This window comes from Oncorhynchus masou, chromosome 33, assembly GCF_036934945.1.
Source record: "Oncorhynchus masou masou isolate Uvic2021 chromosome 33, UVic_Omas_1.1, whole genome shotgun sequence".
In the NCBI taxonomy this organism is placed as follows: domain Eukaryota; kingdom Metazoa; phylum Chordata; class Actinopteri; order Salmoniformes; family Salmonidae; genus Oncorhynchus; species Oncorhynchus masou.
In genome coordinates, this window is record NC_088244.1 from 31,522,074 (window position 1) to 31,547,021 (window position 24,948).

A 24,948-nucleotide genomic window follows, 5' to 3' on the forward strand; every position below is an offset into this window, starting at 1 on the left:
TCAAAAGTAGCATTACCTCAGCTTCTGAAATGCCAAGTCATTAGGGGAAAGCACTCAAAATGCATTTTAATATAGAATACAATATGCCCAACGATTACAGACACAGATAGTGGCCTTCCTTTACTCTCCATCACACAATAAGTGGTGCACAGGTCAATAAAATTAACTTACTTTACATACACAGACATTGATGACCACCATTTGGGTTCTATCGACACAAAATCAATTTACAGATGAGACACATTGTCCACATAATACATACTGATGTTGTATGATGATCAGCTACATTTACAATACATGTACAAACACATTGGTGAAAGAGTGAGAAAATGGGGGCTCATAGGGCAGAAAAATGTACAGACTCAAACTACTCAACGATGCACCAAAAAAAGAGCCTATTAGTTTCCTCAAAAGCAAACAAAGAAAAGCTCCATAATCATATAAATAAAATACACTACACACATCATCAGTTCAACAGTGTTGAATAATACTGTTCATCTTTAAAAAGACTGTCTAAAATCTACTGACCGGAGGCAGCGGAGGAAAAAACCAAGGCACTATTTCAAAAATGTAGAACCACCAATTAGCATCATGTATTGACTTTCACTAAACACAGGACGGAAACCAATTGTACAGAGTTGACCTCAGCCATTTTTTTGAATATTTAAATAAGAAAGAGAGGCCATCTCCAAAAAACATTTAGGTTCGGCTACTAGATATGACCATATGTGGATATGTAGATATGTGGGTTTGCTGCTCAGATCCTGTCATCCCATTGGCTCTGTACTGAGGCTGGCAGTGTGGTTCCTGCAGGGCCCCTGTAGAAGACGACCCAAGACCACGGCAGCTCTGCTGCCAGGAGAGAGAAGAACCTTCCAATACAATTAGAATGAAGTAATGAAGCCTGAAGTAATAATGACATTTCTATGGAACCATCAGGCTCAGAGGCCCAGCCCTCACGAGGTCCTGAAGAACACGTCTGCAGGGTCTTCAGTCTCAGAACAGCAGTGATATCACACAGGCTATGCGGAACCATGTGCATCGTTTGGAATGAAGCATGCCAATCGCATATCGCCCAAATCTTTTTCTGAGCTAGTTAATTCAACTGTGATATTAACCTTGAGTCCTGAGACTATGGCTTTTTAATTTCAAAAGGGCGTGGCTGGTAGGCCGAAGCCGAACAGTGAGGTACGTCAAAGAAAGACAAGGATTTAACAGTTATCGCCAGTAGGAAATGCAAAGAGCTAGAGGAATAAATAAACATCAAGACAAGAGCGAGACAAGACTCTTCCCTGTGCATTTAGTATTTCAATAGGATTAGTAAGGCTGCCATTTCTACAGGGGGGGTGCCCATGAAACCTTTGTTGATAAGGGGCACGTCCGAAATGGCACACCATTCCCTACCTACTGCCCTACTTTCGACCAAATCCCTATGAGCCCAGGTCAAAAGTAGTGCACTAATGTAGGGATAGTGGTCAGGCTATAAGCAGCAGTTGTCTAAGGGGGATGCGGTCTGACACCACTGAGAGAAGCCCGTTCCCTGTCATGGTCCCAGGCTAAAAGTCTTCACTAGTGTTAAAAAGACATGCAGCAGCATCAAAGTGGAATATATAACCTTGCATAAATACACACCAACAGCAGGAAAAATAAAGGGTAGATAATACTGCGCCGGTCAGGAAAACAGTCCTTTACCTAATGAATATAAAATGAGCTTTTTTGCTTCTTTTACAGTCCTTTACTGGTTGCATGCAGGTAGGCATCTTTGGTCGATACAGAAGGTGGGGAGATGTGTTCGGAGCAGCCAGTCCACTGGGTCTGGGATGAAGAGGATGTCTTGGGAGGAATGATGACATCAGGAGGTCGACATGGAGAATACAGGGGATTGGGGTGATCATGATGGCTGACTGGTTTCACCGCTGCAGAGACAGGGGGAGGCAGATGCATAAAAACAAAAAGGACATTTAGTAATAAACCAAAGGACCAGAACAAACTGAAAAAGGATATGGTCACCGATCCAAACAGCACACCAAAACACAACAGGTATGAAGAGGTTGGCAATTGACAATAGTTTCTGGGACTATGTGGTGCTATTAGTACAAAACCTATGCTGAGGCTGGGTGTATTGCATTTTGCTAGTTTACTTTCTCTAATCTGGGCAAAATTCTTCAGCACTGCTGAAGGTGTGCAAAGGTAGTTGGTTAATGGTTACTATTTGAGACTAGAGAAAACTCATGTTGACAAAACGTCAAAGTGTCATTGGTTGCATGAGCGTGATTCACTGGGCTGTGACCTACAAGACCTGGCTGGTTGTGGATCACTGGTGCCTCTAGAACCGGGCCTACTCAAACTACTCTGTCATTCTTCAGTGTTTCTATGACCTGGGGCCTGTCTGGTCGTTCTACCAGCTCTACTGGTCTGACTAGGGGGAGAGAGTGGAGCTGCTGTAAGGCACCTTGAGGTTGGAGCAGAATTTGAACGGGAAGAGCTTGTGGATGTCATCTCTGAAGAACTTGATTTGTAAACAACGTTGTGTTGTTTTCTACGAACAGAAACCTCCAAGGTTGGCTTTAACACTGGCTTAACAGTGCCCTGTTGGTTCAATATGTTGACAGAAGGGACACAGCAAGACCTGGAAGAGGCCAGATTCTCTATTGATCTGGAATTGAAAGACTTTACTCTGGAGGCAGAGGACGAGGAGCACAAAGTACGATTGGAGAAAAAGGTGCCTTCATGATTGGAGCCTAAAGCCCCTCTGGCACCCCTTACAAAAGCACGGCCAAAGACGGCACTATCCAGGGAGCTGGACGACCCTCTACGGGAGTCAGACTGGGTGTCATCCTGTTCCTCCCAAAGACTCAGCCCTGCTCGGAACACATCAGTGACACTACGACTTCTAATGAACGTGGCATCCCTGGGGAGCTTGGCTGCTCTGCGTGGTCGGGGAGCGGTACAAGAGGAAGAGGTATGTAGGGGAGGAAGAGGGTCAGCATGGAAGGAGGTAGTGGTGGAGGAAGACCGGGTTCTTACAGGGCTGGTGTGGATGCTGCGGGTGAGGGCTCGGAGGTGATGGGTGGCGGTGCTGGGCACGTTGTTGGTGAGCACCGGGCTGGAGCGGGGGCTGTTGCGGCGGGGGCTCCGGCCCGTCTTGGTGCCTAGCTCCTTAGCCCTGGCACGGCGGGGGCTGCTGCCGAGGCCGTGGGGGGACAAAGGGGCCTCCAGGTCCTCCAGGCGCTGGGTCAGGGCCAGCTTCTGCTGGATGGCCATGCGGAGCAGGGAGTTCAGGGTCTTCTTCTCATCCTCCGCCACCGCTAGCTGCCTCTGCATCTCGTCCAGCTGCGTGACATACTGGTCACACCTGGAGACACATGCATGTTAGAGCAACACAATCACACATTTATTAGACACGTTAGACAGTTAAGTATGTTATAGGAACTGTGCAATCTCAACAGCTATGACGAAAAGACAGAGAGAGGAAGATGAGACACCGAGTACACAAAACATTAAGAACACCTGCTCTTCCATGACCGACTGACCAGGTGAATCCAGTTGAAAGCTGTGACCCCTTACGGATGTCACATGTTAAACCCACTTCAAATCAGTGTAGATGAAGGGGAGGTTAAAGAAGGATTTTTAAGCCCTTGAGCCAATTGAGCCATGGGTTTTTTGTGTGCCATTTAGAGGGTGAATGGGCAAGACAAATGATTTAAAGTGCCTTTGAACGGAGTATGGTAGTAGGTGCCAGGCGCACCTGTTTGAGTGTGTCGAGAACTGAAACGCTACTGGGTTTTTCATGATCAATAGTTTCCCCTTGTGAATCAAGAACGGTCTCCCACCCAAAGGACATCCAGCCAACTTGACAACTGTGGGACGCTTTGTCGTCAACATGGGCCAGCATCCCTGTGGAACGCTTTTGATACCTCAGTCAATGCTCCAACGAATTGAGACTGTTCTGAGGGAAAAGGGGGGTGCAACTCAATATTAGGAAGGTGATGGTAATGTTTGGTCAATGAGAAGACCGACAGTAAGCTCACATGAGACAAACCCAAGAGAAAGAGAGAAAGCTAAGTTTAGTTTCCGAATTCATTGAATAAGTGTTACAATTTCTGAGTGAGGTCAACATGACACTGTGGGGAAGTTGCTCTAAATGTCCACTTGGTGGCACCATTACACAAAGTTCACCAAGTCATTTCAAGAGGGTCCGTGCTCAATGTAGTCAGTCAGAATCAGACAGGGTCTTTCAAATGCTAGGTCTAATCAAACGTCAGCTCATTTACTGCCCCTAGAGAAGAGACCGAGCTTATTGTAGTGTCCATGCCCCAATGAATTGAGGCTGTTCTGAGGGCAAAAGGGGGTGCAACTCAATATTGTATGTTTTGTACTCAGTGTATTATGCAATTCTATGATTAAGCACATACAAATGTCAAGTGCACACACACAGAGGGGTGGGGAGGGAGAAGGAAACGTTACGTGGAGTTGCTGTCCTTGTCCCGACACAGGTCGGTCCAGGCTGAGGCTCCAAACAGGGCAGTGCATGTGCGTGCTAATCTGCACGTGAGAAGATGGATTGTTGCGGACTGCAGTGGTAAAAGGCCTCTAATCTGATTAGACGACACTGTAGTGACAATGTCTAGTACGCGTCCCAAAATGGCAGCCTATTCCCTATTTAGTGTGCTCCTTTAATCCAACGCCAATAGGGCTCTGGTTAAAACATGGAGCCCTTTCCCTTTATGCCGCACTATTTGGGACGTAGCCAAACTTTAGTCTACCATGTCATGACATGTCGGACTGTCTCATCTAAACAAGAGCCACAGGAGCAGACACTAAGCATGACGATTAACTTTGGCTGATTTAAGCTGGAAAACAATTAGTTCCACTGGAGGGAGCCTGTCCACTGCTCGGTCTACATCTGCTCACAGCAGCAGCGGTAGGATAGTCTGTGGATGTGCAGGCCGAGTGGAAACGAGGCCTAGAACGGTAATGAAAAAAACAACGCCGACCACAGGACTTTGGACAAATGTCACGCAATATGTACACTAATTGATGCACAAACAGGAAAAAGTATTTACACTGTTATCCTCAGAGATTTGAAATGGAGCGTATCCACTTGCAAGGCTCAGTTCTGTTTCAGAATTGTCAAAATAAAGAAATTAACAGTGTTTCTCCAACTCAGGTCTCTAGATTGATGTTACTCTCTGTGATTGGGAATATATACTCAACAAAAATATGAACGCAACAACTTCAATGATTTTACTGAGTTATGAGTTACAATTCATTAGGCCCTAATCTATGGATTTCAGGCCCACCCACTTGGGACCCAGGCCCAGCCAATCAGATTGAGTCCCCCCCCAAAACAATTGGCATTATTACAGACAGAAATACTCAGTTTCATCAGCTGTCTCAAGACAATCCCGCAGGTGAAGGTGGATGTGGAGTTCTTGGGCTGGCGTGGTTACATGTTGACATTGGAGGCGGCTTATGGTAGAGAAATTAACATGACATTTTCTGGCAACAGCTTTGGTGGACATTTCTGCAGTCAGCATGCCAATTGCACGCCCCCTCAAAACACGCGACATCCGTAGCGTTGTGATGTGACACACAACTGCACATTTTAGAGTGGCCTTCTATTGTCCCCCCAGCACACGGTGCACCTGTGTAATGATCATGCTGCTTAATCAGCCTCTTGATATGCCACACCTGTCAGGTGGATAGATTATCTTGGCAAAGGAGAAATGCTCACTAACAGGGATGTAAACAAATATGTGCACAAAAAGAGAGAAATAAGCTTCTTGTGTGTACGGAACATTTCTGGGATCTTTTATTTCAGCTGATGAAACATGGGACCAACACTTCACATGTAAGCGTTTATATTTTTGTTCAGTATGAAAGGAGAGTAAATAAAATGACTGTACCTGCTGGTGAACATGACCCTCAGTGAAGAGAAGGTGGCAGCGTCCTCCTTCAGGGCCTTAAGCTCGTTCCTCAGCTTCACCATGGTCTCAGACACCATGCTCTTCTCTGTCTCGTACTTGGTCTTCAGGTTGCTCAGAGCCAACTCTGCCGTCTGGAATAGAAACATTATGGCTTGTTTGTTTTGTTCCCCAGCTGTAATATCAAGAACAAAACACACTTCAAAGTTTACCTCTCATCTGTCAGTGCAACTGAACAAAAACAACTACCATGATTGTATGGATGGGGCACTGGTCATTTTGGCATTCTATTTAGATTTAGTCTAGTCGTAGTCATATCAACTAGATAAGTCTGTCAAATGTGTCAGTTGAATACTGATTTAGTCCATTTGCAGTCAAAATTACAAAAACAGTGGGCCATTTTAGTTAACTATATTCCCTTTCATTTTAGTCACATCACATTTACATTGACTCATTAACCTCTAGTAAACAGAAATCGCTGACTGCCATGTGCACAAAGATACATATCCTTGTCCTACCAACATATTGTTCTGCATACCACCCTATTCTCTTCCCAACAGCAGAAATATGACAAACATGTTTAAAAATGATCTGCCTATGTGAATTCCTAATTCAGCCTATAAAGATATTGCACATTACATACAAACCAAACGCACATAAGAGAGAGAGACAGCGTCGCAGTCACCAGATGGTGCCGCAAAGTATTATGGGTTGCACCTCCGTCACTAAACTTCAATTCCGAATCGAGTCCAAAGTCCCCGTGCTTGAGTCCAAGTTACGAGTCCCTATGGCTGAAGTCCTGGTCCAAGTGCTCGAGTCTGAGTCACTAGGTCCACATTAACTCAAAATAAAAGTCATATACCCAGTCAGATTAGTGTAGAATCAAGAGGAATTGAGTCAAATTGTTTGCTATCCTTTTCCCTTTCTTTCTGTGCCACCAAATGTTTTCATGTAGGCTTACTGGTAATGTCACCAGGGTCACGTTCAGTTGCATAACGTTTTCCAACACTGCAGACAGAAATTCAATGAATCGAACCAACGTTATTCCTTATTCAACATGCCAGAGAGGCATGTTTGTTCTACATAACTTATTTCTATCTGAATGTTCCAAAACATTGCGTCCCGCTGAACAGGTTATCTATAGCTAGCTAATGACGTAACATGACTGAACAAGGTGTAGCCTAAACATATGGTTAAACGGTCCAGTCCGCAAGTAGCCTTGTTTTAGGAACGGTCCGCGATATGCTTTATGAATGTAAAATGCAGGCCTCCCGAGTGGCGCAGTGGTCTAAGGCACTGCATCGCAGGGCGAGCTGTGCCACTGGAGATTCTGGTTCGAGTCCAGTCTCAGTCGCAGCCGGCCGCGACCGGGAGACCCATGGGGTGGCACACATCTGGCCCAGCGTCGTCAGGGTTTGGCCGGCTGGGATGTCCTTGTCCCATCGCGCATTAGTGACTCCTGTGGCGTGCAAGGCACAGTGCACGCTGACAAGGTTGCCAAGTGCACGGTGTTTCCTCCGACACATTGGTGCGGCTGGCTTCCGGGTTAGGTGGGCATTGTGTCAAGAAGCAGTGCGGCTTGGTTGGGTTGTGTTTCGGGGACACACGGCTCTCGACCTTTGCCTCTCCCAAGTTCGTATGGGAGTTGCAGAAATGAGACAAGACAATTGGATACCAACAAAATTGGGGAGAATCAACCCGGGTTAAAATAAATAAAATAAAAATTACTAAACAATTAGAGTCAAAGTCAAAAATGTATTACGGATTCTATCTTTTGAACGGTAAGGGTTAGACTCAATCTGTTTTCCTGAGGCTTGGCTACAGAACCTGGCTATGAAATGCAGTGGGGAAAGTGGGAGGGTTGAGCAAGACTACAAATTACAATACTTTTTTCTCTCCCTTGAGCATAGAAAAGCAGGCAGTCTTTTCACATTGTTACGTTAGTCTTACTCTAAAATGGATTAAATCATTTCCCCCCCTCAATCGACACACAATAACCCCTTATGACAAAGCAAAAACAGGTTGAATTTTTTGCAAGTGTAATTCAAATAAAAAAAACAGAAATACCTTATTTACATAAGTATTCAGACCCTTTGCTATGAAACTCGAAATGTAGCTCCAGTGCATCCGGTTTTCATTGATCATCATTGAGATGTTTCTACAACTTGATTGGAATCCACCAGTGGTAAATTCAATTGATTGGACATGATTTGGAAAGGCACACACCTATATATGTAAGGTCCCACAGTTGACAGAGAATGTCAGAGCAAAAATCAAACCATGAGGTCAAAGGAATTGTCCGTAGAGCTCTGGAGACAGGATTGTGGCGAGGCAGATCTGGGGAAGGGCACCAAAACATTTCTGCAGCATTGGAGGTCCCGAAGAACACAGTGGCCTCCATCATTCTTAAAATGGAAGAAGTTTGGAACCACCAAGACTCTTCCTAGAGCTGGCCAGACAGAAGCCACTCCTCAGTAAAAGGTACATGACAGCCCACTTGGAGTTTGCCAAAAGGCACTTAAAGGACTCTCAGACCATGAGAAACAAGATTCTCTGAGTCGGACTCTCTGCAGCATCATGCTGTGGGGATGTTTTTCAGCGGCAGGGACTGGGAGAATAGTCAGGATCGAGGGAAAGATGAACGGAGGAAAGTACATATGGTGTCAGGAAAATAACCTCACACTCAACGTCAACAAAACTAAGGAGATGATTGTGGACTTCAGGAAACAGCAGAGGGAACACCCCCCGATCCACATCGATGGAACAGTAGTGGAGAGGGTAGTAAGTTTTAAGTTCCTCGGCATACACATCACAGACAAACTGAATTGGTCCACTCACACAGACAGCATCGTGAAGAAGGCGCAGCGGCGCCTCTTCAACCTCAGGAGGCTGAAGAAATTTGGCTTGTCAACAAAAGCACTCACAAACTTCTACAGATGCATAATCGAGAGCATCCTGGCGGGCTGTATCACCACCTGGTACGGCAACTGCTCCGCCCACAACCGTAAGGCTCTCCAGAGGGTAGTGAGGTCTGCACAACGCATCACCGGGGGCAAAATACCTGACCTCCAGGATACCTAGACCATCCGATGTTACAGGAAGGCCATAAAGATCATCAAGGACAACACCCACCCGAGCCACTGCCTGTCCACCCTGCTATCATCCAGAAGGCGAGGTCAGTACAGGTGCATCAAAGCTGGGACCGAGAGACTGAAAAACAGCTTCTATCTCAAGGCCATCAGACTGGTAAACAGCAACCACTAACATTGAGTGGCTGCTGCCAACACACTGACTCAACTCCAGCCACTTTAATAATGGGAATTGATGGGAAATTATGTAAAATATATCACTAGCCACTTTAAACAATGCTACCTAATATAATGTTTACATACCCTACATTATTCATCTCATATGTATACGTATATACTGTACTCTATATCATCTACTGCATGTAATACATGTATCACTAGCCACTTTAACTATGCCACTTTGTTTACATACTCATCTCATATGTATATACTGTACTCGATACCATCTACTGTATCTTGCCTATGCTGCTCTGTACCATCACTCATTCATACATCTTTATGTACATATTCTTTATCCCCTTACACTGTGTATAAGACAGTAGTTTTGGAATTGTTAGTTAGATTACTTGTTGGTTATTACTGCATTGTCGGAACTAGAAGCACAAGCATTTCGCTACACTCGCATTAACATCTGCTAACCATGTGTATGTGACAAATAAAATTTGATTTGATTTGATTACTTTTTGCAAATCCTATCAGTTTTCCACATTGATTCAACGTCATCACATTGCATAGTTTGGTTGAAATGACGTGGGAACACTGGTTCAACCAGGTTTTGCCCAGTGAGAATGCTGGGATTGTTTTTTAACCAGGTAAAGGGTAGCTAACTAGAAGGCAGACTAGTTAGCTACGGGGAAGCAAGAGAGTCATCTGCGCTGTGTAAAATCAGAGGCGGAGCCTGTCCGTCTGTCTGTAGCTCACCAGCTGATGTCGGCTGTGGCGTGGGCTGCGCATCGGTGATGCTCATTAATTGTGCTCATCATTGGAAAGTTCTCAATCTCTCCAAATTCCTGTCCACTTTGATAATTTGGTCTAGTCTCATTTTAGTCAACTGAAATGAAAAATAATTTTTTGTTTTTTTTCTGGTTCTATTTAGCCAGTTTTAGTCTTGTCAATTGCCTCTGAAAAATAAGTGTCTCACGAATATTTGTCACTATTTTTTGGGACAAAATTAACACATATGGGACATATTTGTAGCGATGAAAATATCAACCCTTTAATTAAACAGAAGCAAGAACTACAGCATGTAACCTGTCAAAGCTTTACTGAATTAAATGACTTTTCTAGCAGTGTGCCACTGTGGGTAACAAAGAAAGCTTAAGCAGAAGTGTAATCATATTAAGTTAATAAATATTATAGTTTTGTCTACATTTCTCACAGCAGAAAAGGAGAGCCAGACATCGGAATTCAGTGGCTAACCCATGACAGAGAGGCTACCCTAATCGAGCAAAGATTAGCCTTACAGTGTGTGTTTGCATGTGCTTGAGAGAGCGAGACCGAGAGCGAGACCGAGAGACAGAGACAGCGAGAGACCGAGAGTGAGAGCGAGGAGGGGTTTACAGCAGAATCAGGTCAGTCATGTCAGGATTCATACAGAGTAGAGGGGAGAATGGAGCAGTGTACTGGAAGATCTGAGGAAAACTTCATCCTTCTCCAACTACAGCTCTCCATCTCTACACTCAGACCATCCAATGACGTCTAGCCTACCCCTTCCCCCTCTTCTTAGGGAATATCATTTCAGCTGTTCATGGAAAAAATAAATATTGATCTCAAAAAAAAAAGATTAAAGAGTGAATTGAACAGAGGAACGTGCCCTGCAGGCAGACTGGTGGATCTAGCAGTCAGAAGGGGTTTATTGACAGAAAGCTGGAGCAAAACTTTACTGTTGTTGCTATGGGTCAGATACCCAAGGAAATAGAACAGGATGAAAACCTTCACAGCAAGCAAAACAATGGAGAAAGACCAGAGGAAGTCCTGTTAAATGTGCAGTTGTTATCAAGTTAGAATGTTCTCTACAGACTTTGGTCTGAGGATTACAGGTCAGAGTGTGAATGAGAGTCCTTCAGCCAGACAAACCCAGAATGGAAGAATAGATCCACCAGGGAATTAAACTTATTTTCAACACTAAAAGAGACACCACTCATTGATGACCGATTTCAAGATCAATAGTGATTTACGGTGACCTTTCGGGAATCTGACTGGTTGTGTGTGTCCTGTGTGTGTTCAACTTGGCGTGCCCATTGAGTGATTTGTCTGCAGTGCTGTCTGTACCTGTTTGTTGGCTTTGAGGACCGTCCTCAGAGTGGCGATCTGCTCTCTCTTGGTGCTGAGAAGAGACTTGAGCTTCAGAACCTCCTCCATGAGGGCCTCGCTTTCCAGCTCCCCTCCGCAGCTGATCCCTCCCGAATAGGGCAACGTGCCCCTCTGGCGACACAAATCCACCGCCACCTGGGGCAGGCAGTTCACAAACCATGAGTGATTGTGCTAGTATCATTATTAGCTATTACATTCAGTTTCACTAAAGTGATGGACCACTCAGCACAACGTGTTAAAATTGGTTATCGTCCCAGCTTTTATCAAAGTTCATCAACCCAAACAAAGCAAGGATGCCAAAATGATCATCAAAAGGAAGACAAATAACCACATTTGAAATATTATTACATATGTAGTCTTAGTGGTCTACAATCTACAGATATCCGCTTTCCCGATCAATGCCAAGCGCCAGACAAGCTGCTTAAAAGCTTTCGGAGGCCAAATAACACATTCTGTACTGTGGGATCAGAATTCAGCATACTACGACCTTACTGAAGTGGCCATTAAATATGCATGTTGAGTGGAAGACAATATGGTGGCCGCACTCGCACCTGGAGGTGTTTGATCTGGCAGCGGATGACAGCCACCAGGTTGCGGACGTTGGAGGGGTCCCTGAAGTCCATGGTGGGGGAGCTGGGGCAGACTGGGGCGGGGGAGGAGCAGCGTGGCGTAGGGGAGTTGTCACGGGAATCCTGAGGAGTACCAGGCCTGCTGTCTCCATCCCCTCCGTGCACTGCCTTCGCAAACAACTCATTGGAGCGTCGCTTGTTACGTCCGTGATGGGGATGGGGGTGCAGGTGGTTGGACTTCCCTCCACTCCCCCCTGACTGGCCCCTGGCCCCGTCGCGGTAGTAGTCCAGGGTGACACGTTTGGGCGTGAGGTTGTTGCACACACAGATGTGGTGGTAGAGGTTGGCCAGCTCCTCAGAGAAGGCCAGCAGCTCCTCCTGTGCCACGCTGAGATGACCCTCAGAATCAGTAGCCACTTTCCTCGTCACGCCGATCTCCTTCTCCAGCTCGCTGATGCGCTCCTGGTCCTGCCGGCTGGACTTGATGCACTGGCGGATCTTCTCAGCCAGCTCATGGGCCTCTCCCCTCCACCGCTCCTTCTCCTGCCGGCAGCGCTGCTCCAGGGCTGAGTAACGTTTCCCCGCCTGGGACAGCTCCTCACGCAGCTTCAGCAGCTCCTCGCCGGCCGCCTTCATCCGGGCCTCCAGCACCTCTGTGCTCTTCACGTCCAGCTCATAGTCGTAGTCAGCCAACCTGTTCTCCAGGGTCCTGGTGCTCCCGGCCCCCTGGTCGCCCGCTGCCTTCCCCTGGGGCAGGATGTGTTTCTGCAGCTGCACGGCCTCCAGCTGTTGGGTCAGGGAGCCCACCTTGTCTTCCTGCTCACTGAAGGCCTGCTGGGACAGCTCCAACTGCCTCTGGAGGTCCTGGACCGTGTTGGCCAGACCAGTCTTATCCCTCTCAGCCTGGGGAAAGAGACATTGAAAAACAGAAAATAAGACAAAAACATATTTGTTTGAAAGAGGCATTATAGCTACAGTACCAGTCAAAGGTTTGGACACACCTACTCATTCTAGGGTTTTTCTTAATTTTTTTACTATTTTCTACATTGTAGAATAATAGCGAAGACTCAAAATTATGAATTAACACATATGGAATCATGTAGTAACTAAAAAAAAGTGTTTAACAAATCAGATAATATTGTATATTTGAGAATCTTCAAAGTAGCCACTGATGGACATTTTCTACGTTTTTCTTATCATTTCTTATTTTACGTGCTGTTCTATAAACCAATTTCTGTGTTCACGCAAGTGGCTAACTGAACAAATCCTCACTATCAGTAGCTGCAATTTGGCAGTACGCCCTATTTGGTAAAATATCAAGTCCATACTATGGCAAGAACAGCTCAAATAAACAAAGACAAATGACAGTCCATCATTACTTTAAGACATGAAGGTCAGTCAATCCGGGAAAAAAAGTAATTTAATGAAGTTTCTTCAAGTGCAATCGCAAAAACCATCAAGTGCTATGATGAAACTGGCTCTCATTAGGACCGCCACAGGAATGGAACACCCAGAGTTACCTCTGCCGCAGAGGATAAGTTCATTAGAGTTAACTACACCTCAGATTGCAGCCCAAATAAATGCTTCACAGAGTTCAAGAAACAGACACAAACATCAACTGTTCAGAGGAGACTGCGTGAATAAGGCCTTTGTGGTCAAATTGGTGCAAAGAAACCACTACTAAAAGGACACCAATAAGAAGAGATTTTCTTAGGCCAAGAAACATGAGCAATGGACGTTAGACTGTTGGAAATATTTGATCTATGGTTCCAACTGCCGTGTCTTTGTGAGACGCAGAGTAGGTGAACGGATGATCTCCGCATGTGTGGTTCCCATCGTAAAGCATAGAGGTGTGATGGTGTGGGGGTGCTTTGCTGGTAACCGTGTCAGTGATTTATTTAGAATTCAAGGCACACTTAACCAGCATGGCTACCACAGCATTCTGCAGCGATACTCCATCCCATCTGGGTTTGCACTTAGTGGGACTATAATTATTTTATTTTTTTACCAGGACAATTATCCAAAGCACACCTCCAATCTGTGTTAGGGTTATTTGACCAAGGAGAATGATGGTGCTGCATCAGATGACCTGGCCTCCACAATCACGTGATCTCAATTCAATTGAAATGGTTTGGGATGAGTTGGACCACAGAGTGAAGGAAAAGCAGCCAACATGTGCTCAGCATATGCGCGTACTCCTTCAAGACTGTTGGAAAATTATTCCTCATGAAACTGGTTGAGAGAATGCCAAGAGTGTACAAAGCTGTCATCAAGGCAAAGGGTGGCTACATTGAAGAATCTAAAATAAATTTTGATTTGTTTAACACTTTTTTGGTTACTACATGATTCCATGTGTGTCATTTCATAGTTTGAGGTCGTCACTATTATTCTACAACGTAGAAAATATATTTATTTTTTTACTAAGAATAACCCTTGAATTAGTAGGTGTGTCCAAACATTTGACTGGTACTGTAAATATCAATACAATTTTCTATTATCCCTTTTCCAGGGCATTTCAAAGTGCCAATTATGCGTCAGATTACTCCAGCAAGCATTTGGGTGGCTGAACTAAACGGCACATTCAATACGCGACAAATGTCAGTAATACATTTCTCCAGGTTGATCCATCTTTGCTGAGACAGAAGCAGAGGTTCTCTCTGAGACGGTACACACACATTTCACCATCCAGTGCCTTCAATCTCACTGCATTATTCATGACGTGGAGCAGCACTCGAGACACACAGCCTCAACATGCTCGTTCAGGAGTCCTGACATCTGCTGGGCCAGGGCGGCAGCATGCCTACCCCCGGCTAAGTGCTTTATAAATTATACATTTACACAACTGAAATAGGACAATAAATTATTGGTTGGGACAGAGCATACTGTAGAGCTAAAAGAAGTGTAGAAAAGTGGTAATTGAATGCGCAATGTGGTGTTTGATAGGCCGTTTCAAACAGTTACCGACAGTACAGTTACACTAAGTGATCCAATGATATCTGTAGCAGGATGTGGTCCATAGCAGGAAGCTTACCTGACTGAAACCTTTACAACTCATATATAGGACATTGCATGGCAAGAAGTACTGCTGATCAGAGACCTAAATCTAGACATTGACACACGTAACTACTAGTCTACAGACCATCTCTGTTACAATCTGTTTTCATTCCAACAATTACTTACTGAAAGTGAAGACCGATGATTACTTGAAATGAGTTAGTGTCCATAGAGTATGTACCAGTACGTACATGGTTTTGATCCCATTGCATACCTGCATGAGTTGCTGTTTGAGTTTCTGTCCATCAGAGAGGTGCAACTCGCTGAGCAGGTCAGACACCAGGCCAGGGGCAGGCCTCAGGAACACGTCACTGTTCCTGGGGGTGGAGAAGCGCTGGACGTGCCCATTAGCCTTGGGGTTAGGAGGAGCGCAACCAGACCCCGGGCCGTCGTTGCAACCGCTATCCTTTTCTTGCTCCCGGTCCCCTCCGCTGTCCCCACTGTCATCCAGCTGCATCTCCAGGTGTGTGACCGAGTCGAAGGGGTTGAGGGCTAGGGCCGAGAGCTCCCTCCTCAGGGTGTTCTTCTGCTCCCGCTCCTCCTTGAGGGCCTCCAGGGCCTCGTCCAGCTGACGCTCGGCGATCTCCCTTAGCTGCGCCGACTCCTCCAGCTGGGCCCGGAGAACGTCGTCTTGCTCCTCCTTGTGGGTGAGCTCCAGCTTCACCGCCTCAAACTCCACCTGCAGATGACAAGACGAGAGAGAGGCCATGTGATTACAGGGACTCAGAGTGTAGGACTGAGTGTTACGGGCAGAGTTGGGGAGGGATTACATGTACATTACAATAAAAAATGGTAACTGTAATCTGTTACGCGACCAGCAAAGATATTGTAATCAGATTAGAGATACTTAAGAGTATTACCTTTAAATTCAGAAAGGATCTTTGCGGAATTTGTTGTTGACGACAGTTTCTCAATGACATTCAAATCAGCATTGAAAAAGGGTGCAAGTTTAAGTTTGTTCCACCTGAGCGAGTCGGACCACAAATCAGAGACCACCACGATGACACACTAAATATGTTTGATGGATTGTGGGAAAAGAGCAGGAATAGGCTTTTGTAGGCTACAGTCCAAGCTGTCTTCCAATGGTGGGACTGCTGTCGGCATCCATAGATTATACAACTTAAATAAACGCTTGGAGGTAAGGATGACAACAGTGGTGTAGTCTATGGAGATACAGATATTACTTACTGTTATCTACATAGCACATTGATGTGATTCACACTGCTGCTCTCTCATTTAGCTATTTACGCCTTACGGATTGTGGTTGTTGTGGATGGCTGTTCACAAATCTGTGTATTTGAATCCAATACTGTTTGAATGAAACTAGTTTGAGCTGCCTATCAATCATTGGTATTGAAACCAGTGGACAGCCAAGTGAACAATGCGCTCTTTTAACAGCTGCACAGTGAGGATCCCAGCCTATGGAATAAAAGAGGGGCTTTAATTGCTCAATTTAATTCATGCTGATAAAAAAAAGAAACTCCATAGGAACTTGCACACTTTTGATAGACTTAAAAAGGGTCATCTGTAGTGGCTAAAACTATTTTTGAACTTACAAATGATATATTAATTGATTCTTGAAGAATATAACTTAAAAATGCCTCATGAGCTTAGTTCAAATGTCACACTCCATGAGAACCCAAAATAGAAGCTGGTTTTCCTCCAATGTTTGTAAACATTGTAAATGTAAACATTGTAAATGCATAGCCTCATAACATGGTTAAAACAATAATGTTGATATCATGGATGGTCAGTCCTTCCATCCATAGCTGTCTATTCATCTGAGTGGTTACATTTCTCCAGGCCCATCCCTCAGCTTTTTGTTGATGAGTAAGATGAGTTTACGGCACATTTACAGTATGCTTATGCGTGACCAGGATGAGAATCAAATCTGTCCCGATTGTTCGTAGAGACTTCCCACATCAGAGATGACTCCCCAACAATGAGTGTGTGTCCCAGACCGACAGGGGAAGGAACTGTCAGCCAAACCCAAACCCAACACACAAGGCTAGCCCTTATTCATGAACCACTTGGAAAGAATCCTCATCACACACCCTCAAAGTCTAAACCCAGTGAGCGATTAACTGAGCGATTAACAGTTATTTTACCTTTATTTTTTTTAAATTAAAATTATATTCTGCTAGTTTATTTCCTGTGAGCTCAAGGCGCACATTGCAGTTTCTATAAAGAGATCAGATCCAGCCTGAACTGTGTGATGTAGTAGGGAGATGTAGTTTCCAACAAGCCAATATTCTACATAATTACCACATTATGCACTAAACTAACTACAATGACCATAATCCATTGCACATCTACTTGTCCGGTTTGTGTTTCTTTTACGCCTGCTATGAGAGACAAGAATGCGCAATCATGAGGGATATAGAGAGCAAGTGTCGCTTCGCAAGGTATCTCTACCTGAAAATACATGATCAAAGTGGTTGCTAGTTCATTTTCAGTCAAAAGTAGGCCTTATTTACAAAGTACTGATTTTGTCAGACAGCATGGGTAGCAGCTCTATAGAGATGAGATGAAATAATAAAGTCATTAAATACAACAAATGTAATATACACAACTGAAATATTGTATTAAAGTAACTTGAATAAATGGTTAATAAGTGATAAGCAGTAATGGGCAGTCACTACCATCATGGGAATGCATTGTTTTATTCTGTGTTACAGCATTAAACCCAAATAATCAAAACAAAAAACAATTTATTTTTTTAAATAATCAAACCGACCTAAAAAAAAAAAAAAAATTAAACACTAATTGCTCAGCACTACCACAGAATGATCTGAAACCCCCCATTAAGAAACTAACACACTCCAGGGCCTCCCGGGTGGCGCAGTGGTCTAAGGTTGTGTCACCAGAGACTCTGGGTTCGAGCCCAGGCTCTGTCGCAGCCGGGAGGTCACATAATTGTCCTAGCATCGTCCGGGTTAGGGAGGGTTTGGCAGGTAGGGATATCCTTGTCTCATCACGCACTAGCGACAACTGTGGCGGGCCGGGCGCAGTGCACGCTGACCAGTTCGCTCGGCGTACGGTGTTTCCTCTGACACATTGGTGCAGCTCTGTGTTAAGCACCAGTGTGGCTTGGTTGGGTTGTGTTTCGGAGGACGCGTGGCTCTCGACCTTCGTCTCTCCGAGCTCGTACAGGATGAGACAAGACAGTAAAGACTAACAATTGGATACCTCGAAATTGGGTAAAAAAAAAAAATATATATATTTTTTTTTAACGAACACACTCCTAACGTTTGTTATGACGTTGCACATTTTTCAGCGGTTACACAAGGTACTGAGTCATTCGAGGTACACATTCCATGACCCTTTTGAGAAGAATAGGAGTATTTTGGCCCAACTACTGGCTGTTGTACTGGAGGTGCTGATGGAGGACCAGGGTTGCGTTCAGTAGGGCACACTGTAGCAAAACTTCATGCAATTGAAAACTAAAAGCAGTGTTTTTACTGGACAGGTTCAGCTTTTTCCTCCCAGTTTCAAAAACATTCTCCCTACTGAACAAGGCCCTGTTGTGTTAACTGAGTATTATTATCAGTGAGGCGAGTGGTTAGAAGGGAGGAGCTCTGACCTGGTTCTCCTTGAGTACAGACACCTGTTTCTGCAGACAGGTGTTCTCCTCCTCCAGCTCACTGTTGTCCTGGAGCTGACGGAGCTCCCGCACCTTATACTCCTTCATCTCATTCCTCATGTGGCCCTTCTCCAGCTCTGAACACTCACACTCCTGGGAAAAACACACACTCTCAGCATACAGTTGAACTAATAACACAATGTTATAGAAGCACTGCACACTGCTCTTGACACACAAGAGACTAGCAGGAAGTAGAGTGTAAAATGAGCCTATTTAACTGAGACCTACATTTCTCTGTTAGATGGAGAGACGTACAAATGCTACTAAATAGTTATATTCTTCCATATAAGTGAATAGTGGTGTGTAAAGCATTAGGTATGTCAGTGAATGATAGCTATTAATACCTTCTTCAGCTGGGAGGAGAGGCCGGCCTGTCGGTCTATCTCAGCGTGAGCGTTGCCCAGAGCGAGGCGCGCCTGCCGTAACTCGGCCTGCAACTCAGCCATGCTGGTTGCCATGGCAGCCTCCTTGCTGGCAGTCTCTTCCAACAGGCACTCCTCCCGGGTCTCCCCATATGCTGTTGCACGCTTGTGGCAGGTCACAGAGTCTGACAGAGCCTAGTTGCACCCACAGACAAAGCAAAAAGAGCGGAATTTACTTGGGCGTCATCCAGAGTCTGCCAGAGACCACAGACAGACAAAGACAAAATAAAAAGTTGACATTTATTTGGGTGTCCAGTTGTTCGTGTGACCACCATATGGTGGTATGTAAGGCACATGGGTCATCAGTGGGGTGCACCATGAAAGGCAAGCTGGAAATTAAAACACGGTGCCAAGTGGCACATCTACTTAGACCCAAGACAACAAAAGATGTATATCGGTGGCACTGGTAATAGGACTCCACAGACCAGCTGTCGAAATCTGAGCAGTCTTGAATATTAAGTACATCCCATGCATATCTTATGCCTACGTGTCATCAGTTGAGAATGTGGTACAAACCAGTTTCATCTGAGACAAGTCAGAGGAATACATTCTCTCAAATGACAACTTTGTTCACTTTATCCCACAAATGTAATTTGATAGTTACAACTTCTAAGCAAACAGCCTATACTCATTTAACATCACAACATTATAGGGGTGGTATAGAACCCAAAATCTCTTGATTTGAAGTCATACTGCAATTGGAACTAATTAATATGTGAAATACAGATATTCCCCATAGCAGCTTTCCTTTCACATGTAACATTGAAGTGAAAAATGTGTGATTAAAAAAACTAAATGTGGTTAGTGAATTAGATTTGGTTGATACTGGGAGTGCAGGTGGAGACAGACTCTCAGAGCACAGCAGCAATCTAAACCTAAAACAATTGAGGCTTACTTCAGTTACCTCTACTCATCCTGATAACTGCAAGTCACTCTGGGTAAGCACGTCTACTAAATTACACAATTGAACACCATGTTGTTGGGTTCTCGGTCATGTTGTTGCAGGAGGTAATGTACAAAAATAAATGTGCACAATTCAATCAGTTACATAATCAGTTTCCCCCAAACATAACGATGGTCATTATGGCCAAACAGTTCCATTTTTGTTTCATCAGACCAGAGGACATTTCTCCAAAAAGTACGATCTTTGTTCCCATGTGCAGTTGCAAACCGTAGTCTGGCTTTTTTATGGCGGATTTGGAGCAGTGGCTTCTTCCTTGCTGAGCGGCCTTTCAGGTTATGTCGATATAGGACTCATTTAACTGTGGATATAGATACTTTTGTACCCGTTTCTTCCAGCATCTTCACAAGGTCCTTTGCTGTTGTTCTGGGATTGATTTGCACTTTTCTAACAAAAGTACATTCATCTCCAGGAGACAAAATGCGTCTCCTTCCTTAGCGGCATGACAGCTGCGTGGTCCCATGGTGTTTATACTTGCGTACTATTGTTTGTACAGATGAAGATGGTACCTTCAGGCGTTTGGAAAATGCTCCCAAGGATGAACCCAACTTGTGGAGTTCTACAAAAAAAGAAAATTCTGCGAACTTGGCTGATTTCTTTAGATTTTCCCATGATGTCCAGCAAAGAGGCACTGCTGAGGTTGAAGGTAGGCCTTGAAATACATCCACAGATACACCTCCAAATGACTCATGTCAATTAGCCTATGAAAAGCTTCTAAAGCCATGACACCATTTTTGGAATTTTCCAAGCTGTTAAAGACAGTCAACTTAGTGTATGTAAACTTTTGGAATTGTGATACAGTGAATTATAAGTGAAATAATCTGTCTGTAAACAATTGTTGGAATAATTACTTGTGTCATGCACAAAGTATAGGTCCTAACCGACTTGCCAAAACTATAGTTTGTTAATGAGAAATATGTGGAGTGGTTGAAAAACTAGTTTTAATGACTCCAACCTAAGTGTATGTAAACTTCTGACTTCAACTGTACAGTCTGTTAGAAGCTAGGCTAGGGGCCTAGTTGGAATGAGTGTTCAAAAACAATATTACCCAAATGTGAATAAATCCAATTACAATATATTCAGATTATTTCTTTATATGAATGACACTTAATAACCATTATACAGTGATAATGATGTGTGCTTTGACTCTGATAGGGGTAAACATACCAGGGAAAAACACCTAATACAATAATGTTGTCTGCATCAGACAAAGCATCTTAGATGAGCGTTGGAATTATACTCTGAACAAACCATTTAAAATACAACAATTTCAACAATTTTACTGAGTTACAGTTCATTTGAGGAAATCAGTCAATTTAAATAAATGTATTAGGCCCTAATGAATAGTTTTCACATGACTGGGAATACAGACATGCATCGGTTGGTCACAAATACCTTAAAAGAAATGGGCCTCATCTCTACATGGTATTTCTGAGCATTCGAATTGCTTATGCCTGCCCATACCATAACCCCACTGCCATCACAGGGCACTCTGTTCACAAAGTTGACACCAGAAAACCACATGATGCCATACAGGTGGTCTGCAGTTTTGAGGCAGTTGTGGTAGAGAAATTAACAAATTATCTGTAAACAGCTCTGGTGGACATTCCTGCAGTCAGCATGCCAATTGCACACTCCCTCAAAACATGAGACATCTGTGGCATTGTGTTGTGTGACAAAACTGCACATTTTAAAGTGGTATTTTATTGTCCCCAGCACCTGTGTAATGATCATGCTGTTTAATCAGCTTCTTGATATGCCACACCTCTCAGGTGGATGGATTATCTTGGCAAATGGGAAATGTCTATGTATTAACCAACCAATGTCTATGTATTAACCAACATGTGTGACTGGCACTTGTTCACACGGAAGTACTTAGTGTTAAACAAAGCCATAAGAAACGTATGAACGAGGTCTCGTCTCAACTCAATCACAGACAATGTCGTGTGCAAGTAAGGTTTATAATAGCTATATTGAACATTTATTTTAATGGCCCAATTATAGTGTTTCTGCTTTTTAGAAAAATGACAGATTCTGCTGACCTCTTTTAGCTGCTGCAGCTCATGTTTGAGAGTCTCGTGCTCCTCCTCCAGCTGGGTGTGCTTCTTCTTCAGTTCGGCGCTCTCCTCTAGCACCACCAGGCCATACCGGGCCGCCTGCAGTTTCTCCTCGTTGGCCTCCTGGAGCTCCAAATTCAGCCTCATCAGCTCCACTCTCAGGTCACCGCCCCACAGCTCCATCTCATCTCCCTCAGCCCCCGTTGGGCCTGACTCCTCTACCTCCAGCATCCTGTCTTCCTCCTGACTGCTGTCTCCCAATGCACCACAAGGACACCTGCTTCTTCCTTCAATCCTCCTGCCTCATTACTGCTCACTGTGGGAGTGGAGGAAGGAAACACACCGCCCAGGGGCATTTAGGGATCATTAAACTGTTCATTGCCACAAATAGTAACCAATGATGTTACAGTTGAAAGCGCAACTAACCCGAGGTAAAACTATGATTTAATTTGACTCGCAAGAGTTGCTGACGGCTGACAACTAGCTAAAATGAAGAGAATACATTTGGCAGCCCAGTCAGTCATCAAGAGTCAGATTAGGTGGTTAGATGAGTTTAACCAGTCCCTCTGTCACTTTCTTGAGATCTTTATTGTCAGGGTAAAGGCCCATGAGTGCAAAGAAAAAAGCAACTGCATTTGTAAATTATGTTACAGCATTTGTTTACATGCTCAGGTTTTAGCCTAACATTCTCCCACTTGAGCAAAAAGCTAGCTATCATGTTTTACATTTAATTTTAAATGTTACCTTTATTTTAATTAGGCAAATCCGTTAAGAAAAAAATCTTATTTACAATGACGGCCTACACATCATAATTTATACACTTCGAGATCTGCATGTCTCTTGGGATATTGTTGCAGCATCTAACGTTAGATAACGTTTACAGTCAGTCTCCTGCTGTAACGTAGACTGGCTGTCAAATGAATTTCAAGTCTGTCCAATGAATTAACGTTACCTACAATTCCCAGACACTAACGTTAGCTAACTCATTGGCTGGCTAGATGTCATTCAATCAACGTTAGATAGGCTAACTTGCCAATCATGTTCTAAGCGAGTTAGGAGTCGTTATCTGACTACGATTAGTAAACTAGTTAGTTCAAAATGGATGAACTATGGTTATGTTTGCTAGTTAGCAGAGTTTAGTCTACCCAACACGAAGATTATCAACTAGCTAACGGTTAACTACTTAGCAAGCAAGCAAGCGAGCTAAAACGTTGTCTTGGTTATCCCTAGCTAGCTAGTTGACTTAGGGAGCTAACGTTAGTTGTCAGAACTGTCAAAACAAAGACTCTTACTATAGCTAGTTAGCCATCTGTGGTCAGACTAACTAACTAGTTTGTTAGGCAAATTGACGTTAGCTATTTAACGATATATAGCCGCAAGAGCTAAAACAAGTCAAGTGCATCGCTAGCTTGCTAAATCACTCACCTCCAATATCGATGCACTTGTGTTGCCAAAAGCCAACGTTATTTCATAGTCGTATATCGAAATCAAGCTAACCGGCAGGGTTCAGAGAATTTGACACTTCCCAGTCCTCAATTCGAATTTCTGCGTGGACTAGCTAGCTCATCGTTAGCTACCCACCCAGGTTTCCCGACCAATGTGCGCCTCTTTGGCTTGAGCACGTTGAAAGTCATTGCGCACGGAAGCAACCGGAGTAGACATTAGGGACAGAGCGGTGAAAGACTGCCCCCTACGTCGAGGATCACAACATTTGGAAGGTGGAATTAGATAGCTGCCGTGCACCCGATTTGAGATTTGTTTTGTTTTGTTTTACTTTGAGCAAAAATATTTTCAAAATGTCAAATAAAAGTCCAGGATATAATTGCAGACTGCAATTAGGGGCGTTTTCAGATTTAGGGTTTCTTGGTATCAAGTTTTTTTCTTCCATGCATATACGTACTTACAGTTTAGTTCTTTGTTATCCATTCCGCACGTTTTTGCAGGCTGCATTTCAATTACACATGTTGTAATGCAAAATGTAAAAAAAAACGTGAAAAGTTTGTCAAGAGTGCTGTAAAACCATGATTAAAGATTGTCACTTTGAACATTAATGTCATACAGTCTCAAAGCTGGAATTAAAAAGGCTATTGTCAAGCTAAACATGTTTGGCATACCAATGAGTGATAAGGAGTTGTCAGGCATTATAGTAAAAACAGACTGGCACTCAGGCTAGTTTGATAATCTAACAAACTATTATCATAAATGTGCGATTGTACAATACACGTGACATCACTTCTCTACTTCAATTTGAACTCTGGCAATTTAACATTAGCTACAGTATCTGTCATTCTGTGTTTTGTCTGTGAAAGGAGACCTGCTGTTGTTGAAGTTTATAACTCGTACTGAAGGTTATAACTCCTATTTCAGCTTCAGTCGTGGACGCAGCGGTTGGGATCATTCATTACTTTCCAAAGTGTTGATCTTCAGGATCACGCAAACCCAGATTCATTCGTTTCATCCACGGTTGCCAGGTTTAGCACACATTCGAGACCAATGACTATTCATAACCAGCAAACAAACATTGAGCCATCAAACAATTTTCCATAACAGTATCAACCGAATTAAGGAATTCGTTTTTCCATCAAAATAATAATTGTGAGCTAATGTGACTAATAACCGAATTTGAATATGTTACAAGAGAAAAGATAATTCTCCTTTATTAAACTTTAAAAAACAAATGTTTATTACGTGCCAGATGTTAAGACTACAAACCATTATAAATGGCCTCCTATTTGGGAGATTGACTTCTTCTAGATCATCCAAATGCTCTCCAGCAAACTTCAGATGGGCCTGGACATGTACTGGCTTAAGCAGGGGGACACGTCTGGCACTGCAGGATTTGAGTCCCTGGCGGCGTAGTGTGTTACTGATGGTAGGCTTTGTTACTTTGGTCCCAGCTCTCTGCAGGTCATT

The 24,948-nt window shown here is 43.9% G+C and overlaps 1 protein-coding gene across 2 annotated transcripts; it reads right to left on the bottom strand.

Annotated features, from left to right (window-relative positions):
* Positions 1-40: 40 nt before the first annotated feature.
* On the bottom strand, positions 41-23,688 carry LOC135528257 (protein bicaudal D homolog 2-like). Of its 2 annotated transcripts, none has more exons than XM_064957219.1 (10): positions 23,617-23,688; positions 22,021-22,351; positions 18,940-19,152; positions 18,536-18,688; positions 15,167-15,631; positions 11,881-12,801; positions 11,288-11,464; positions 5,910-6,061; positions 3,028-3,355; positions 41-1,916 (listed from the first exon to the last, which is right to left on the bottom strand). In XM_064957219.1, exons 2-10 carry the CDS (start codon positions 22,264-22,266, stop codon positions 1,911-1,913), a joined length of 2,661 nt encoding a protein of 886 aa, XP_064813291.1. In that variant the 5' UTR covers positions 22,267-22,351; positions 23,617-23,688; the 3' UTR covers positions 41-1,910. The 2 variants fall into 2 exon arrangements, with proteins under 2 accessions (XP_064813291.1, XP_064813290.1); XM_064957218.1 differs by having other exon boundaries at positions 23,461-23,653.
* Positions 23,689-24,948: the final 1,260 nt, after the last annotated feature.